General features: G+C 36.8%; 2 protein-coding genes across 2 annotated transcripts in view; one reads left to right on the top strand and one right to left on the bottom strand.

The window, feature by feature from the left end:
* Positions 1-15,110, top strand: part of pcs (parcas) — an 80,505-nt gene extending 65,395 nt beyond the window's left edge. Inside the window, exons 2-5 of the mRNA XM_067770614.1 lie at positions 7,323-7,385; positions 10,925-11,102; positions 11,168-11,370; positions 13,560-15,110. Of these exons, the coding sequence (XP_067626715.1) occupies positions 7,323-7,385; positions 10,925-11,102; positions 11,168-11,370; positions 13,560-14,657 (1,542 nt within the window). The 3' untranslated portion in view covers positions 14,658-15,110. The remainder of the gene's footprint in view (positions 1-7,322; positions 7,386-10,924; positions 11,103-11,167; positions 11,371-13,559) is intronic.
* LOC137243211 (SAM50-like protein CG7639) lies at positions 1,270-19,035 on the bottom strand. The gene is made up of 8 exons (XM_067770615.1): positions 18,845-19,035; positions 4,843-4,970; positions 4,642-4,763; positions 4,254-4,574; positions 2,550-2,661; positions 2,047-2,478; positions 1,812-1,938; positions 1,270-1,753 (listed from the first exon to the last, which is right to left on the bottom strand). Exons 2-8 carry the CDS (start codon positions 4,900-4,902, stop codon positions 1,602-1,604), a joined length of 1,326 nt encoding a protein of 441 aa, XP_067626716.1. The 5' UTR covers positions 4,903-4,970; positions 18,845-19,035; the 3' UTR covers positions 1,270-1,601.
* Between the last annotated feature and the right edge of the window lie 1,789 nt (positions 19,036-20,824).

The raw sequence follows: 20,824 nt of genomic DNA, 5'->3' as shown, positions 1-20,824 counted from the left end.
AGGAGCACGACGCAAATTGGAAGAGAAGCTCGGCCTTAGATCTCTTCGGAGGTTATCGCGCCTTACATTTATTTATTTTTAATTTAAAAAAAGTTAATCCTTAGATTTTGTATTCACAATTTTTTTTTTTAAAACGTATTAAAAACATTACCAACAAGTTATTAAAAAACGCACAAACAAATTTTTCCGAGTAGTTACATAATTTAAAAATTCCAAAAGTTTAAGAGCCAATCCGAGACTAGGCTTACATTTGTGTTTTCTGAAGTAGTATTTTTGATAATTTTTATAAAAAAAAGTGGAAAGGTAGACAAAGTTTTGCATATACATAATTTTTTCTGAAAATTATTTAAATTACGTTAGTTGGCCAATTTTTCACTATGATATAAAAAATAAATTCTAGAATTTTCGAAAAATTCATATCCCATCGATTTTAAACAAATTTGGGAAAAAATTAAAGAAACCTTTTTAAAAAAGCTGTCGAATTTTCCGGAAAATCGGTTGTGCAAAATCCATTTAGAGCTGGTTGCCTTGGCATGGAAACTCCAATATTTTTGCTTTGCTGTTTTTTCTCATCGGGATACTGTTATTCATTTATTGGGACATACCCTGTTTCTAGATCCGGCCGGGGATTTTTTAAATCTTATATCTCCTCTTTTTTTTTAATATGAACAAAATACGCAACATAAATTCTTTAAACAATTTTCATACGTATATTTTTTTGTTGCGTGTAGAAACCTTTTGACAGTGGAGTGGAAAACTTTTTACTTTTTCCCAGGTATGAATATTCAAGCTAATTTCACTTAAAAAAATTTGACGTATACAGGCAGTTTTTTATTTCCATATTTCGTAAACATTATGATCAACTTTGTTGTTGTAGCGATAAGGTTGCTCCCCGAAAGCTTTGGGGAGTGTTATCGATGTAATGGTCCTTTGCCGGATACAGATCCGGTACGCTCCGGTAACACAGCACCATTAAGGTGCTGGCCCGACCATCTCGGGAACGATTTATATGGCCACATTAAACCTTCAGGCCATCCCTCCCTCCCACCCCCAAGTTCCATGAGGAGCTTGGGGTCGCCAGAGCATCGTCTGTTAGTGAAACAGGATTCGCCGCGGATAGGTGAGGTTGACAATTGGGTTTGGAGAAGCTATATATTGCGCTGGCAACCTGAAGGGTTGCGCTACACAGCCCCTTGAATCTGTTATTTTAGTCGCCTCTTACGACAGGCATACCTACCGCGGGAATATTCTCACCCCCTAACCCGCTAATTTCATCATTTTCATGAGAACATCCGCTTTTACATGCATATAAATATCTAAATATGTATATGCATGTACGCATGCGCACACATGTGACTTGATTTGTTTTTAATACATATTTAACTTATATTACTATATAATCATAACAACAAATATTGAACAATAAATATCTTTGATGAAAGACAAATTTAAACGACACTGATTGAGTGCATGAATCGACAACAAATTAGCGCAGTTTTTGCTATGATTTGTGATTTTGGATGGTGTAACACCTGTATATCTACCTTCTGCTCTCTTTTTCTTCAGCTGGAATCTTAGCTTCTAATAGAATATCAGTCAACTTAGACAAATTCATAGCCAATACCAAATTGAAAGCCATTTACTGGCTTATCGCTCGAATATTTCCGTACAGGTATGCAATAGTTCAATTCAATACGTGCACGATCCGCTAATTTAAATGCTAGACCAATACCGTAAGCGCTGCGCATGTTTTCTGGAAAGAAGAATAATGTAATTATACCTCTATCAAAAATATTTCTCACTAAACCCACCTGCAGAAAAGGAATTGAAACCTCCACAATTGTAGAATAAATGCGTTCGAAAGTTGTTAGCTAAACCCTTGAAAACATGATTGAAAGGCAGTGGTCCCCATAAGTGAAAACCTGTCGACCAGTGTGTCTGAGAAAACGGAAATAATAGAAAAGTGTATTGTTTCAGCGCGCTTTAAACGCATTATCTCCAAAACAAAATAAAATAATATCAAACTTCAATTTTCCATTCACGTACCTGCGCGCCAATTGATATACCCTCCACCACCGGCCCAGCACCACCAAATTTAAACCCACGCAGCGTTAATGGTCCTCCACAATAAAATAGACTACTAATTGGCAGTAATGTGGTATGTTTCGTCTCTTTTACAACACCAACACGTCCACAAATCTGTGCGACTAGACCCGCAAATAAAGGTACATTTATCTCAGCATGCGTCGTGGTGCTCATATAAGCTACATTGCCACCCAAGCCACAATATTCATTAATTGATTTTAACATCGTGCCTTGGGTGGGAAATATAGGATTATCACGTTGATCATATATAACTGAATAACGCAGCAGTGATGCCAATTTAGGGCCACAATGTTCACGTATGGCAAATGGTACTACTTTTGCGAGTAACGAAAGTTCGCGTATCGAGGCTTCATACTGTATGGAGTGGGTGAGCTGTACAAAAAAAAAATTGTTTAATTGTTATTCGAATGTTAACCTTAAAGGGAAATGTTCAACACACATACCTCAATAGGTAAAAGCGAATTTACTGAGAAATCAGCAACAAATCCCATATTAGAATTTTGAAAAAAACTGATATCCATGCGATCGACTTGACGAAACAGCGAAAAGGAAACTCTGAAAAAAAGTATAAGATCAAAAAGCGTATAGTAGTTCAATACGCTACCCACTTGCGAAAAGCTTTTATAATTGAAAACGATGAAAAAAAGTAGAAATATAGTGGCCAGGGGATATCGTTGAACTACTATACGTACACGTACGGAAAAAACAATTTTACTCTAAACAACATATATATTAGTCTGGCAAACTATTCGTAAAAATAATAATAAATTATGGATACAATGAGTGTCGTAGCTACCATATCACATATTTCCTTAATCCGATTCAACGCTTTAGAGCTACTGCGATTTAAAAAATTGATTTCGAACACTGAATGTATAACACGATACGGACCCAGATTTTTTTTTTAATTTTCTACAAAAAAACAATTTCTGAACTGTTTTTGTTTTCATTGTTATAGCTGTGCTCTTTAGTGCTGTACCAGAGGTACAAATAGCAGTTTCCACTAGCTTTTTAAAGCTAAACTGATAATTCTACATGTGTACATGTGTACACAGATGGTTCCAAAGTAGTGGAAGGAGTAGGGTCTGCGGTATACTATGCTGATCCGGATATAAACAGATCCTACAGGCTGCCGGATTACTGTAGCGTTTTCCAAGGGGAAATAATAGCCGTAACCAAAGGTGTAGAAACCCTGGAAGAAAATAGCCCAAGTTGCAATCGTGTTAACTTTTATATTGACAGTCAAGCAGCAATTATCTCGCATGGCACAGCATCTAAATGCGTGTTAGAGTGTAAGCAGTCCCTGGAGAGAATCGGGACAGGGAGCATACATCTATATTGGGTCCCAGGGCATATGGGAATAGATGGGAATGAAAAAGCGGATGAACTAGCTAAAAAGGGCGCATCCCTTGAAGCTTGCTACGTAAACGTGCCAATTGGACTGGGCGAGATTAAGTGAAGGCGAGAGGTGCACATGATCGACCAAGCAGGAAAGGCGTGGGTTCAAGCGCGGCGCTGTAAAGTGTCGAAGATTATGTGTAGGTCTTACAACCTTAGACTAACGAAGTTGCTTCTATCATTAAAAGGAGAGGACTGTAGACTCATGACGGGTATTCTGACTGGACACTGCCTTCTGGCGTCACATCCCTTTAAATTAGGCTTGATCAGTGATAGCAGATGTAGGAAGTGCGGGCTGGAGGAGGAAACGATCGAGCACGTTCTGTCCTCGTGCCCTGCGCTTGTCAGGCTAACACTCCAGCTATTAGGAGTGATACACCTGTCAGATCTAAAAGCAGCAAGTGGCTTAAGTCCTATGAAGCTTCTAGTATTTGCCAAGAGGACGGAGTTATTTTATAACATAGGTCCTGGTTTTTGATAGGGTTTTTCAGTTTGGTAGTTAAAACAAACTTCTGGTAACACTACGGACTTATTCAGTCTATGTGAGATCCTCATGGACCGGCCAGTTCAACCTAACCTAACCTAACCTGACAATTCTACCAAAAACTGCTTTGTATTTGTGATATTTTGTGTTTTCTTATCGTAGTATTGTTTAATCAATCACATCAGTGCACTTTCTTACTACTGACGAATTTCGCCATCTTTAAGTGAGAATCTTATTTTATTATACAAAAAAATGCATTACTCACTCTGGTCGATTTCGCACAAAACGCGTATGAAAAAATGATTTCCAAAATTTCAATTGCAATTCATTAGCGCTTGTTGTTGCATAGGAACCTTGCAGGGAAATGCTTTCACCACGACCCAACAGATTTGGTATACTCAGTTCGGTGCGTAGAGAGCCCTCATTTTGACCAACCTCAGTGCCAACAGAGCCTACAAGTCGAGATAGTTCTTGTCCCTTAAATGTCACTTCATAGCCATTGGGTGAGGCATTATCGCCTTTGCTTACGTCAATACGTACTTGAACATCTTTAAAAATGCCTAATTCATGCAGATATGATTTAGCGCTGTTGGGAAAGAAAAAAGGATGATCATGTTCATTTTCATTATTCGTGAAAAATTTAGTGTCTTTACTTCAGTGATTCAATCATGACATCCTGAAAGTTTGTAGCTTTAAAAAGTCCCTCCGCTGCCTTCAGGACATAGTCATTGTGAGTGCGCAACAAACCGCTTACATTTACTCTATCAACTTGTGCCTAACGTAAAAAATATAAATTTGTTAAACACTTTAAATGATGTACATATGTATGTATGTATATTTTTGAGATAGCTCACCGGTATTTTGGCTAAGTCCACTTTTGCTTGCTCCCTCACCGTACGCGTTGTTTTCGGCATTTTGTTCCTTTTTTATATACAATTAAAGAGAAAATGGTTTGCCCGGTCTCAATGAGTGTTGCGACAAACTGCGAAGGATAAACAATTTATTAAACAAATTTATAAAGTATTTGCAAAAATCTACGTTGTTGTTAAATTTATTATAAAAAGTTTCCCGGTGCAAGTTAGACTTTAATTAGTTATGTAAGTTGTTTGCCGGGTCGAACACACCCTATCTCGGCAAATAAATTGTTAAGGAACGTTATATCTCTATCTATGCAGCATCCACTTTGAAAACGTTTTAACTCAATATTTATTTGTTTCTGAGACAGGGCTTTTCTCCACAAAATTTCTAAGGCCCACTTGCAGAACTTCTTAAACCAGTTTATTTTAAAATTTGTCGAAATTTTATGGGGCATTTTCATAGTTGAAATTGAATAGGTACTTAATGTTAGTTGCAGTTTTTCTGACAGATAGCCTATCGGTGAGTATGTCAAAAAGATGTAACTAGCTTTAAGCGCGGTATCCACACTATAAGAAAACGCTCTAGAAAAAATTTCGTATATATTTCGTGTGTGAAAAATAGTAGCAGCCAAGTAATTTTAACATTTCCTTTATCTCTCTGTTCTCTATGAAGCGACGTCACTTCCCTACAAGATTCAACAATGCATAAAAATAAAATTTGTTAACATTAACATATGCGAATTGAAAATACATCTAAGTTAAAGAGAATTTACTAAACACGAGAAAAAACACTTGTGCTAAATTAGAATAGCAAATTCCATTCAAAATACTCATAAACACAGTCACTGTTATCCCTGGTATTTAACAGACTGTGCTCCCACAGGGTCAGGAAATAATGAGACGCAAATATATTACTTGGCGAAGCCAGGGCTTCCCTGTGCACGTTAGCTAAAAAATCTTTAGAAAAAGGAAGCAGAAACACATACGCTTTCTTGACAGGTGAATACTACTTAATCAACGATATTTTTCTTGAGCGTTTTTTTGTATGGAATTATTCATTTCTTGCGATGTGAATATGCCCCTGCGCTTACCCGGTTCTTACTGAAACTATTTCCATAGTAAAATTCAATTCCACCAATCTGAATCAAAATGCAAATGATTTACGAAATAAAAGCCTCATGATAAATTTGTATGCACCGAAACAATGCTAAACGATCTCTTCAACGATCTGTAAACAATAAACAATATATGGGGTATTCCATCCCATTTCGACCAATTTTGAACCCGACCCCTTTAGAATTGGCTGAAAGTTTTTCTTCTTCTTTTTCCAGCTTACGAAAGACGTTTGTCAGAATTTTTTCAAATTTTTTCATCCAACTCAAAAAAGTTATGAATTTTAAAAAAAAACACCGTTTTTGTTTCCAAAATGCTATAACTTTTTCAAAAATTGACCGTTTGGGATATTTTTTTTAAATTTGTTTTTAAATGTACTTTTCGGAAAAAATACAAAAAAAAATTTTAAAGTTTTTTTTTGTAATTTTTCAGTTTTTCGAGATTTTTCGAATTTCGTTTTTTTTTCTCATAAAAAACTTCAATCAATTCTGCAATCAATCCCACTAATCCCGGAGTGGGCCGATAATTTTTTTTTTTTTTTTTTATTTAATTGAAAAAAAAAAAACTAAACATTTTTTTGTATTTTTTCCGAAAAGTACATTTAAAAACAAATTTAAAAAAAAAAAAGATCCCAAACGGTCAATTTTTGAAAAAGTTATAGCATTTTGAAAAAAGCACCGTTTTCCAACTCAAAATAAGTTTTAAGAGTTAGACGGAGAGTAGGAGTAAGAGTAAGATTAAGAGTGAGAACAAGAGTAAAAGTAATAATCTGAGTAAGAGTAAGTGTAAAGGGTGAGGATTTTTTTGTATTTTTTCCGAAAAGTACATTTAAAAACAACTCAAAACGGTGTTTTTTCAAAATGCTATAACTTTTTCAAAAATTGACCGTTTGGGATCATTTTTTTTTTTTTTAATTAGGTTTTTAAATGTACTTTTCGGAAAAAATAAAAAAAAAATTTTTAAGTTTTTTTTGTGTTTGTGTTTTTTTTAAAAATTCATAACTTTTTTTGAGTTGGATGGAAAAATTTGAAAAACTTCTGAAAAACGTCTTTCATAAGCTAGAAAAAGAAGAAAAACTTTCAGCCAATTCTAAAGGGGTCGGGTTAAAAATTGGTCGAAATGGGATGGAATACCCCATATATATATGATCGTTACTGGTATTATGCTGAAGGTAACTTTGAAGAATTGTTTGATCGTTTTAACGATCGGTCGCTTATGTGAAGCGTATTATGAGTTAAAAAGGCAACGTGTCGTAAATAACATATTCGAAATATTAGATGTGACAGAGTTTGAACACTTTTGTACTTCATTAGAAGTTATGAAATAAATTTTTATGATTGTATACAATTTAATTTTCCTTACAGATCGAATTGGAGAATCTCAATAGTGCAACAGATGAAATAAATAAACTCGAAATCGAATTAGAGGTAATTAGTAAATAGATGTAAAATTCAGTAACAAAAAAAAAAAAAAAAACACGCTATACACCCCCGAAGAAATTTATGCCGATCTTCTCTTCCATATGGGCGGAACGGGGCGGGACCTACATATATGTTTATGCCGCTTTCGAACGGCATCTGAGAATGTTGGTAGATTAAAAACTCAAATAGTGGTAGAAGTTGGTAGATTTTTGTTTTTCAAAGAAAACAATAGCTACACTTTATATTTGTACAAAAGAATTCATATTTTATTGTAAAACAAATAAAGCACATTTCAAGGAAATAACACTAAAAAAAACATGGTAAACAAAATAAAAAAAAAATTATGTAAATTTTTATTTATGTACATAGCTCATGCCTTTATGATACTTGCTTTTTTTCTGTATTTTGAGCTTGAAATACTGAGGAAAATTTACAGACACGTCTAATTACAACAACAATTTTCCAATGTACCACTATTTTTCTGCCACAAAATAACCGACTTTGGCATGTTATCGTTTACTTAAAACTTTTTTTACTTTCGTTCAAAATTATTCATAAAAAAATGATGAAAATAGCGCAGGAAAATATTTGCGAGTAGATGACTACCATGATTCAATCACAAGAGGTTTGCTCGAGAGACACATTTTTTTACAATTACAGCCATTTTGCTCCCAAATCGAATTGACATCCGTTAACTGTGTTGTTTCTTTGCGAATTTTCGAAAAATATTAGTAGTAGAAATAGGAAGCAATCAGTTTACAAATACCCGATAAGTACTTAACTGCATAATTCCTTAGAACATTTATTTTAATTTTATGATGAATTTATTAACTATGACACGATCTATTAGTGTGGCTGAACATAGGTTTTATGAAAAGTACGGACACCAAGGAATCGTGCACTTTCGATTCACGTAAAAATGGCATGGAGATGCCATAACGAAATGTACTCATTGGGCACGTTAACTTATTCAGGTAAAAGTCTAGAACAGGAGTCTACTGCTAATACGCGTCCAAAAATATCGAGAGGTGACCCCGGAGATTTTTCCAGTTGAAATCGGCAATTTTCATGTGGTTGTTGGAATGTTTTTGTGCACTGTAAAAGATATAAAGGGATTTTGCACGCATTTAATTTTGATACCACCTCATTGCTGGACCGGTCAAGGTAATTTTTAATACGCTCGGCTGAAGGCCGCCAACGCAACACGGGGCCAATTTTCGGTTTTTCGTCAATGTCTTTTGAGCGAGCTAAAACTTTTATTTCCGCCTTCGAATTATTGTTATCGAGGTCTATACGCGTCTTTTAGACACTTCTCGATATTTTTGCGCGCGTATTAAAAATCGACCTTCTGTTCTATTAATTCCATATGTTCGGAACATTCATCTCCATTTAAGAATTTTGAGAATCGGTTTATATTTGGAATATTATGCATATACGGACTTCGTGAGGTAGTATCAAATGAACGTATTCCGAATATTCAAAATTAACGGTTTGTCCGGAACGTTTCCATGAATACGTAACGGAAAGGAGCTTTCGGAAATTTCAGAATAAAAAGGTGAATACTCCCTGTGTAGCAGGACAGCTTAATTCTTCTGTCAAAGTCAAGGCCGGAGTATAAAGTTCTAAGACAATAAGCCATTTTATTTTATTTTTGTGTTTGTCAGTTGATTGCGGCTGCTGAGTAGCGTATCACCCCATGTCGGCTACCTGTTCAAAATCATGCTATCTCAAAATATTTTTCAAAAATTTCCCAATTCAGGATTTGTCACAAAACCGCCCTATATTAGAGATAGATTGAAGAACGCTTCATCTCAGAATACTTTTCATTAACTCCCTCTTATGACAAAATGCATTGAACTTATGCTCATGTGGGGAGATTTGGAAACAAATTTTGAGGTAGTGCATTTTTGAATAAAATTCTAACGTACGGCATTCTTCAAACAATTTCTGAAAGAATGACCAAACCAACATAACTTTATCAATTCACGGCATATTTAGTAGAAAATTAATTATTTCCCCAAAAACTTTTGGGGTTTACAAATTTATTATCACTACTAATATACTACCAAAGATACTTGTCTACTACAATTTCACTAAAGGGGATTGAATTATTCTCCGTTTTCCTTACTTCGCAAAAGCAACCCAGCCAGATTTTTCAATTTGGGAGTGTCAAAGATCTGTCTTAATTGAAGAACAAACCTCTAGTAATTGAATCATGGATGACTACTACATACCTTTCCTTCATAAACAAATTTATTTCTTGTTTGAATTTGTGCACAAATTTTTCAAAATAAAAACCGAAAAAATTGTCAGAAAAAACAAAAGAAAAATCTAGTGCCATATGGGTGTTATTAAATACAAGGGACAAAACCACCTTCTACAAATCCACATTTATTATAAAATCTTATTAATTCAATTCGTGGCTAAAATAAAGTCCGTCCGATACATTACTATTCTATTAATATTTGATTGGAAATGCTTGAAATTTTTAGTCCATTACGCTTGGCGGTTTTTATGTCGTTCATTATAGAGAACGACCTTTCTGCGGCTGCACTACTGTGAGGTAATATTGCTAAGGAGCATATTTATTCACTAAACTTTTATCCTAGAAGACTCTTTTCAATTCCCAATTTTATCCATTCTTTAAGAATATCGTCGGAAAATATCTTTTCTATTTTTTTCCTTATCATATAACATTAATGGTCGCCATTCGTTGTTAAGAATTTCCATGGAAGTCTTGTGAAATGGAAAAGCTTTAAGTAAGGGAACAATCGTTGTCATTTGACTAGATTGAATACTTTTTGCATCAAAATATTCCAAAAGGTGTAATTTTTCGTCTTCGAAATTGAATCGTTTCTTAAACTCCGTACAAAGGCAAATGTTGGTAGATTTTTGGGCTTTGGTGGTAGAAGTGGTAGAAAATGAAAATTAGCTAAAAAGTTGGTAGATCTACCAATAACGTGGTAAAGTCCGTGCACTAATCTGCAAGCAGGTAATTTTTTGTTGAGAAGATTTTCATGCTAGAAATACCCCCTGAGTATTTGCGGTCGCCGTGGTGTCATGGTAGCGTGCTCCGCCTACCACAACGAAGACTCTGGGTTCACGCCCTAGCAAAGCAACATAAAAATTTTTGAACGAAGTTTTTTCAATTCGAAGACATTTTTTTCTAAACGGGGTCGCCCCTCGGCAGTGATTTAGCAAGCACTCGCGAGTGTATTTCTGCCATGAAAAGCGTCTCAGTGAAAACTCATCTGCCTTGCAGATGCCGTTCGGTGTCGGCATAAAACATGTAGGTCCCGTTCCGCCAATTTGTAGGAAAAAGTAAAAAGAGCATGACACAAACTGGAAGAGAAACTCGGCGTAAATCTCTTCGAAAGTTGTCGCACATTACATTTATTTTAATTGTTTCATCTTAGTGAGACAGTGTCGGAAAAGAACTAGTAAAATGTTAACAAACAGTTCTTTTTTAATTTTAATTAAACGTTAAATTCACAATCTCTTTTATTTATTATTGAATTTTCTTTCCTTTTCCTCCGTCATCATAGGAAGCAAACTCAACCTTCCGCATACTTTTAAATGAATCCACGCGACGTCTTAAGTTATCATCAAAAAAATTAGGTAGCTGCATTGAGAAGGCACGACCGTACTACGATGCGCTGGAAAAAGCACGAGAGGCACAAATTGAATGTCAAAAGACGGCGGTGAAATTTCAACGTGCCAATGGTGAGCAAAAATTAAAAATTAATTAAATTTAAAATTTTCAGTAATATTTTCCGTAACCTTTCAAGAAATACACATCGCTGCCAAAGAAACTGTAGCCTTAGCCGAGCAACGTTTCATGTCAAATTCACATGAATGGCAGTTCGACAACGCTTGGCAGGAGATGTTAAATCATGCTACCCAAAAGGTCATGGATGCGGAAAAACAAAAAGCCGAATGCCATGCCGAGCATCAACGACGCACTAAAATTTTTAATGCAGCTGAACAAAAGGTAAGATGGTCGCTAACTTTTTTTTAAATGTCAGTAAATTTCATGGGTCATCTGTGTTTGACAATATTTAAGCGTTTTCACCAAAATTTGCTGCCATTTTTTAAATTTTGCCCAAACACCATAATTGCAAAGTTTACATATTTATATTTTTCAAGCTTCATAAAAAATTTTCAAAATTAAAATCTAACAAACTAGGACAGTTCTCACATTACAGAAAGCATGGTAAACGTAGGGGTTTCTAGGGTTTCTAGTCTATATTTACAACAAGCAGATAATGCACCACTTCCAGAAGTAATCAGCCCAATTCTAAACAAAAATTCCGTGCGAGTTTTTCCCTTCTCCCATTCCTCGTATCCTTCTATTATATAAAAGAGTTTTTTTTTCTTCCGGGAATATTTTATTTCAGCGGTATGATCTTTCTGTAGTATGTACTGTTTTTTTTTTTTTTAAGTAAGGGTAAGAGTAAAAGTAAGAATAAGTGTAAGAGCAAGAGTAAGACTAGGAATAATAGGCTAAGGGTAAGTGGAAGGGCAAGAGAAAGAGTAAAAGTAAGAGCAAGGAAAAGAGTAAGATAGTAATAGTAAGAGTAAAGAAAAATAAATGAGAAATAGGAAATATAAAGGGGGAAAGGCTGAGTTAGCGTGGCAGTAAGGGCGAAGAGTAAAGATGAGAATAAGAGTATGAGTAAAACTAGGAGTAAGAGTAAATTTAACATCGTGAATAAGAGTAAGAGCAAGAGTTAGACGGAGAGTAGGAGTAAGAGTAAGATTAAGAGTGAGAACAAGAGTAAAAGTAATAATCTGAGTAAGTGTAAAGGGTGAGGAAGGTGAAGAGGTCGAAAAAGGTGGGGGTTGGCGAGCGTAGCGAGCAGGGGGCAAAGCCCTCTAGTTCTAAATAAAAATTCCTTGTGAGTTTTTTCACTTCTCCCTTTCCTCCTATTCTGAGCAATGTTCGAAAAAGCGGAAACCGGTTATGGGAGAAAAGCAGGTATTATGAATGTGAGTGAGAGGGAGATTTCTCTGCCATTTCTTAGGAGTTTTTCCACTTGTTAAATTAAAGGGAATGCGTCAAAATAGTTAAAGGAAATTGGGTCTTTTAAAAAGGAACACTTATTTGTACTAAAATATGTACATTCTACCATAATATTCTGTATTTTAAGTCGAAAAGTATATCATAAGCAACGGAAGAGCTCTTGGTATATTTGATGCAGCCATCCAGAAATCGCTCAAAGATTTTTTAAGAAGGCTTAAATAGATTTTGGCATATGACGAAAGACGAATTCAACTCGACTTGGCCGCCAAAAAATTGCTTTGCTGAATGGAAGCAGGCAGCTCCGTCGGATTTGTGTTATCCCGCCGTCTTCTTCTTATTATGCTTACTCTGTTGATGTTGCTGTGGCACCAATTCATTACTCATTTCAGTGAATACCACATGAAATGCAATACTGTGCATTGTTTATATTTTATTTCTTAATTTCAAACAAATTCGCAACAATAATTAAACTTTTAAATTTTTTAAACAAAATAAGAAATGCTCAACGAAATTGCAATTGACAAAACAGCTGACTTCGAAAATTCAAAATTGGGGAATAGCAATAATTGTTCTTCCTGGGAGAAAAGAATTGGAGGAATTTTTCCGCGGGAACAAAATTCCGAGGGAATATTTAGAATTGAGCTGAATGTCTTTTCGATCTGGTCCTGCATTTAGGGTCGATAGTTAAATAAATTAAAAATTTATATTTTATGCATTCAAAGAGTTGACAAAACTGACCTGTACAAAAAATTATTTTCTATGAAAATAGTATTTGCTCATTTAAATACAAGGGAACATTTGTTTTAGCATTTAATAGTTTAGTTTAGGTACTAAAAAAATAAGTCTTCCCATTTTATCATTTATTAATCTAAGTTTAATCAAAGTTGAAGTTGCTCACATATATGTAATTGCTTTACGGAGGTACGTTTTCTATGGTTCCTAGATCTCTTTGAGGTTGGCAAGACTTTTATTTAAAAAATAATAATTGAAGAGCTCCAAATCAAAATGCAATAATTACAATCGAACAGTGTTTATTTTGTAAACCATCCAGAAAATATAAAAACAAAACTACCTAATTTTTATTCATTTTTGTGATCGCAACTTCTTGCCGATTTTCGAAATACAACTTCAATATTCTTCATCTCATGTTTTCTCAGGTTCAACAACTTGAGGAACGTTTTCGTCGCAGCATCACTAAATCACGCCCCTACTTCGAAGAGAAGCAAATTTGCCAAGATCAGTTACAAACTCAAAAGAATCGCATACAAGAACTACAACAGCAAGTACAAGCCGCAAAGAATACCTACTCAACAGCGCTACGCAACCTGGAACGCATTAGTGACGACATACATCGACAACGTGGGGATTATCCACAGATGAACGCACCACCACCAGGTCCACGCGAGCCTGGCGTTGGTGCTGAATTAAATTCCCCTACAACGACAACGCTGCCTGATTTCCAATTGGAATTGGAAAAATGTGACTATCCCTCTATTGAGGGTAGTGAGATCTCACTTGGCGGTAATTCACAACGCTCTAGCGATTTAGCCAGTATCAGCACACAACCTGCCTCAATTAGCCATAGCATTGCTGGTGGAGATGAATCCGAAGTTGAAGAATGTGAAGCCGATTATGCGGATAGCGTAGAATTGAATGGAGTTGTAGATGAACGCGATCTCGAAGAGTTACGGCAAAAAGTGAAAATACTCGCAGTACGTCCAATTGAGGGTGGCGATGGCCAGCAACAGCGCAACGATATTTGGGAACATGAATTGACAGCGACTGTAAATAAATTGGATCAGTTAATGCTAATGAATGAATGTGCGTTGAAACAACAAAAACATTTGAAAATGAAACAGCATGGACGAAAAATAGTAGATGCTGGAGCGCGCCCTGATTCTTTAGGTGCTGAAGCGCCACCACAATTGCATGACATTGTACATGCTCAATCTGCAGTGGTAGCCGATGAAGATGATGCAGATGTGGTTGTGGTTACCGGCAAGGCGGGACCACTCGTACAAATTACGCATGCTACCAAACAGGAAGAACATGATGCTGGTGTCGTTAGCTACCCAGCTACGCCCGAACACAATGTACAGCCGCTCAAGAAGCTACAACAAAAATTAGGACCCTTGCCAACGGTAAATGTTTCAATGCGCGAATTACCTCTGCTGGCACGACTCTCTAACGAAATACTCGATCGTACAAGCGGCTTTAATAAAAATCGTCAATTACGCAGACGTTCTTTGGATTAGATATGCTAATGTTTACGAGCGCATGCGCTGAAAGGCATAATTTTAAAAGAGAATAGAATAAGGTTGTTGCTTAGAGCGGCAAGAAAGTATTGATGGAATTAGTGATTTAAAAAATACACACGGATATTGTTTTAAGTATATATATGCAAATATATTTTTTAAAATATTTATTTTTGTGCATAAAAAAATTTAAAAAGTAAATATGTAATGCACAGAAAGCATTCGTTCGCAGTTAATATTTGTTTACCATGTAAAAGTATGCATTTCCTTTTTGCAAATCAAATGTGACATTTATTTGAGAAATTGTAAAATCAAATAAATATTAATTAATCATAATACTAATTGTTTATGTATTTATGTAGGTTAAAATATTGAAACTAAAATAAAAGTGCAAATTTCAAATTAGAAATAAAATTAAAAAATATACATAATAAAAATGGAAATGAACAATAATGAATATATTTATAATACGGGCTTAAGAAATCTGGCGACAAACCAACGAAAGAAGTAAGCATCTATTGAAGCCGTTTAGTTATAACTTGAAACAACAGACTCGATTTGTATGCTCCTCGGTACTATTCTGCGGAATAGTAAATATGTCGAGGCATAATTAAAATGCAATCAAGTTTGAAAGCAGAACGTTTCAAATGGCATAATGTTGGCTTAATTCACACGTTTTAAATTTTATTGGAGAAGCAAACAGCACTGTTTTTTCATATGCTACATGCAAATATTTCTTTTTAAAAGTGGCGTAACTCCCTTGTTACTAGTTCTAGCACTTTAAAATTTCTACAGAGAGTGTGTTTTAATATATAATACCAAATCTTGAAAAAAGCATTATTTCCATTTAATTTATTGCTTTTCCGCTCACAATTTGTCATATTCGAAACAGCTCCTTGCCCTTGGACTGCTCTGTACTCTCTTGCCCGAGGGAGGTGTCGAACCTGACCGGGTCCCAAAAGACTGGTTTTGTTGTCTGGCGGAAGAGGTGTTTTGCACTAGCTGCCAAAAAGGTTTTTTTTATATTTTGTGGCCCTTTTCCTGGTTTTACTTGAAACCATCCGGAGGTCCGCGTTCAAGCGCACCTCTGCCACCTTCTAACACAAATACTACTTAACAAGGCACACTGGCGCTAAACGGCGCTTACTTGGCATCAGTCGCTCGTCCCGTCTGCCCCTTTTTTCCGTCTCCCCCTAGTCATTCACATCATGTTTGCCGTATGTCACAACTAAATTATATAAGATTGCAACATCTGCAAACCAGTTTATACCTCGGCATATGCCAGATGTATTCGGGCATAGCAATGGCAAATCCTTCTTAGGTGCATTGTGCACCATGCAGACAAGCCACATATTGCACACCGTGTAGGCTCCATCCTTGAGCCCTCAATCTTTGTACCATCAAGGCTAACTCCAGAATTCTCCACTTCAACATAACCGCAATGGTTTAGCCGAAAAGATCCCAGAGATAACAAATTTATGAAATCGCACAACATCCGTATTGCTGCGCTACAACAAACGAAGCTAACCACCAGATGGGACTTGTCATGAGTACAACATCCATAGGAAAGATAGAGAGTTGAAAGGAAATAGGTTCGCATTCATCAGCCATCATAATGTGCTGAATTAACTTTTTGACCAGCGGTTCTTGTTTACCTTAAAAACTTTCACCGAAAGTTTGATGAATAGGAATCCGGTACGTTCAGATAGCTATCACCTTCTGATACTAGCACGACTTCCTACGGACCCGCTGAGGCTTAATTTTCTGTTCAGCCAGGCGATGCATATATTGATGTCATAAAACATCCACATTACCACCTGTTGTCCCAGACACTATCAGACATTTTCGTTACTCAGCGGTGAAAATCGCACATGTAAATGTAAATTTCATTGATTGTCCGATGTATGTATGTATGCATATTTGATGTTGATGGTATTTTGCCGGATATACATCCGGTACGTTTCAGGAACACACTCCATTAGAGTATAAGCCCGACTATTGAACCCTACCCCAGCGGGTTAGGGGATCAGAATATAACCGCGGTAGGTATGCCTGTCGTAGGAGGCGACTAAAATACTAGATTCAAGGGGCTGTGTAGCGCAACCCTTCAGGTTGCCAGCGCAATATATAGCTTCTCCCAACCCAATTGTCAACCTCACCTATCCGCGGCGAATCCTGTTTCACTAACAGGCGAGGCTCTGACGACCCCAAGCTCCCCATGGAACTTGGGGGTGGGGAGGGGGAATGGCCTGAAGGTTTAATGTGGCCACATAATACGTTCCCGAGATGGTCGGGCTAGCACCTTAAGGGTGCTGTGGTACCGGAGCGTACCGGATCTGTATCCGGCAAAGGACCATCACATCGATAACATTCCCCAAAGCCTTCGCGGAGCAACCTTATCGCTACAACAACAACAACAACCATTGAACCTTCTAAGGCATCCCGCCCCCTCCCCTAGTTCAGCAGCCACAACCTCGGCTGTTAAACAGGATTCGCTACGGGAATCCCTTTGAAGGGCTGCGCTATACAACCTCGAATCAATTGGATATTTTAGTGGCGTCTTACGACAGGCATACCTCCGGGGGGTATATTATAAGCAGCCTAACCCGGAGGGGGTCTTCGTCAGCGCAGAAGTCTTAAACTGCGTTCACTGGCATCCGATTTTTCTTACGCTAGCATACGATAATTCGACCATACTCCTCTCACTAAAATATTAATCGATTTTAAGTTAAATGGGTTAAGGTCATCTATTCGACTTTACATCACTATATTCCTGCTGGTGGAATATCGTAAATATTCATCGCTTTCGCTGATAAAGTTATGTCTGACTTTAGGAAATGCGCGAGCGGTTTTAGCCGCTAATCTGTAATGCACCCTTCAGTTTACGGGGCGGGGGCTTAGAATATTTCCGGGGTAGGAATGCCTGTCGTAAGAGGTAAAAAAAATTCACAGACTCAAAGGGTGTACGGGTAAAAAATATCGTTTTAGACACAGTCGGGCAGGTACCAGGTTTCAATACGGCAAATAGCTTCCCATAACCATAGCACTCCCTAAACAAACAAACATATTACGCTTTGCCCATCACAACACGGCTGAAGCAGCCATCAAAGAAGTTGGAAAAGTCATGCGGGTATAATGCGAGGAACACAGTGCCATGTACACCGGCAGTTTCTTGCATACCTGTTTCCCTGTTGTTGTTGTTGTTGTAGCGATAAGGTTGCTCCCCGAAGGCTTTGGGGAGTGTTATCGATGTGATGGTCCTTTGCCGGATACAAATCCGGTACCATTAAGGTGCTAGCCCGACCATCTCGGGAACGATTTATGTGGCCACATTAAACCTTCAGGCCATTCCCTTCCTCCCTACCCCCAAGTTCCATGAGGAGCTTGGGGTCGCCAGAGCCTCGTCTGTTAGTGAAACAGGATTCGCCGCGGATAGGTGAGGTTGACAATTGGGTTTGGAGAAGCTATATATTGCGCTGGCAACCTGAAAGGTTGCGCTACACAGCCCCTTGAATCTGGTATTTTAGTCGCCTCTTACGACAGGCATACCTACCGCGGGTATATTCTGATCCCCTAACCCGCTGGGGTAACCTGTTTCCCTCAATTACCGTTATGTATCATGAATAGGGAAGCCGGCCTCCCAGGGAGACGGACGTCAATTTCGTAAAACCGCAACATACCCTATGTAGGTACCTACATATGTACGGAAAATGAAAGAACCTAACTATTTAAATTGCAATGTAGAACGAATTTTCAATTTGTTGTTGTTATGACCATTGTAAACCTATACAATGGCTATGACATCATACATTTATTTTGGCTCTTTTGTAATTTTTTGCTATAATTTTACCAAGGTTTTAACGAAAGAGCAGTGTAAAGTCGATTTGTTGTGGTGAAATCAATAACGCCATAACAATGAACTTCCCAAATGCATTTGAAGATATGTATCCACGATTGGTATTGCCACGATGGGGTTTATCAAGCGACTTGCCTCGATAAAACTAGATGCATGGGTATGTATGTATGGAGTATAGGTGCGAAATTGTTTTCGCAATGTTTTATCTACGTTTGAAGTAGTTTCTACTTCTAACTATAAACCTACTATTTTAATCAAAAGGGTTCGCTTTAACTTCTTGAAATGGCCAAAATCTTATATAACCTTAATTTTTTACAAAGCTACATTTTACCTCAAAAATGATATACACCAACCGTTTGTCACTCGCTCGAAGTTGTTTGTGCACTTTTGTTTAATTTTTGTAAACACATTTAAATTATTCACTTTACTCTCGATTTGCAGCAAAAATTGTGTCAATCACAAGTATAAGAAAAAAATACAAACCATACGCGAGGACATTGTAAACTTTACCAAGTAGCGCAACTAACAGCTGATCGCTCAAAATTTGCACACACACACAAACATCACTAATGGCCATATTACGGAAATCTTAGGGAAATTGAAGTTAAATTTTTAAACAAACATAAAATGTTATAATTTTGGAATATATATCATCTAGGACACCTTAATTGCAGTAATTGAAAGAAAATGTTTGCTTATACTCAAGTATTTAATTATTTTCATTAAATTTATCTTTAATATTGATGCAATGATTGATCCAATGCAACTCTGGTCTTCCTACTGTTTTTCATTCCACTCCATTCGAGTGCCTATTTTCACGGACTGCGAGTGCCTTCCACTCTATTCGCAACATAACCTCGAATTAAGCTGCCAAACTATATAGTAAACAATGCGCGAGGAAACAATTCGCAAACTATCAATTCTAATCTATGCTATCAATTGCCACTACCTGTCGAATTGAACAGCTGACTTTTACTGCACAGGAGTGCTTTGATGATTTAACAGATTTGTATACCTAGTGGTGGTTTGCTGCAATGGTCACCCAAAGCCAGGCATGCTTAACCAACGAAACGATATCATTTCGTTACGATAATCAACGTTAATAAACGAAACGAAGTCATTTCGTTTCGTTTATTAACGTTAAGATCGTCAAATTAACGAAATGATTTCGTTTCGTTTTCTGCCATATCAAAACGAAAGCAAATCGTTTATGTTGATTATTAATTTCAAACTATGCTGGCAAAGCTGATTGATGGCGGAGTCATTAAAGGTGAAAGCATTAGCCAAGCTGATTGCAACTTTTCTCATGAATTTTGACAGTACAAACATTTCTCAGAGTATTTTTGACATTACCACCAACGAATTACACAAACAAATTACATAGAGTTTGTGTGTGTATGTGCGCTCGTTGTTGCCACCTTACGGCTTCACCATGGCTATAGCATTGCCAGCACAATTCAAACATAAAGTATCACGTTTTTGTTAACGTTTTTAACGTTAACGAAAGCTTTTCGTTTCGGTTAAAAACGAGATACAATTTATCTTGATAATTTCTTTATCGATAATATTTCGAAGTGTTTCAACGGAAACGGTGGAAATTTTTTGATAAACGATTAGCTTAACGTTAAGGTGCATCCCTGCCCAAAGCTAAGTTAAAATAGCCCTGCTTTTTAACACGCGTATATCCGTTTACGCTTAAACTTTATATGGATTGCTAATGGACAAACATTAAATACACCTCTGAAATTGCTGCGCATAAATTTTGTACTACTAAATTTCAATACGCATTATACTCAGATGTAACTGAAATATGTGTCTTTGTTTCACCCTCTACACTAATTCTATGTATTCTATGTGTGTCCACAATTCATCGCAACTGATTCAGCCATATAGCTGGAGTCATTGGTGCCGTTTGTCGTATCGCTGTACTCGTATCCCTAACGTAATCAGCTGTTTATTGTTACGACGGTAAACCAAAACCCAATTGGTTGGCTACGATACGGTTACGACCTTAGCGGCACCAATAATCGATTGCGTTGATTCTCATAAGGTTGGTCGAATCAGCTGTTAAAAGGTTACCGATACGGTTACCGATAAAGCACCAATGTCTCCAGCTTATGTTATATCCTATGGCCATCAGAGGGTTGTGTCTCTGCTTTTCGGTACACCCTGTTACTGTAGCTAGTTGTTTAACCACAGCCGCTAGATGGGTCTCCTAAGCATTATTTAAGAGAGGATAGGCGTTTTTTTTTTCACGCGCAAACGAAACGTATACGCGTGTAAAAAAAAAAAACACGGCTAATAATGACAT

The sequence above is a fragment of the Eurosta solidaginis genome, chromosome 3 (assembly GCF_040869045.1).
Source record: "Eurosta solidaginis isolate ZX-2024a chromosome 3, ASM4086904v1, whole genome shotgun sequence".
Classification (NCBI taxonomy): Eukaryota; Metazoa; Arthropoda; class Insecta; order Diptera; family Tephritidae; genus Eurosta; species Eurosta solidaginis.
The sequence above is the reverse complement of the archived record's forward strand: the minus strand, read 5'-3'. Positions and strand labels throughout refer to the sequence as shown.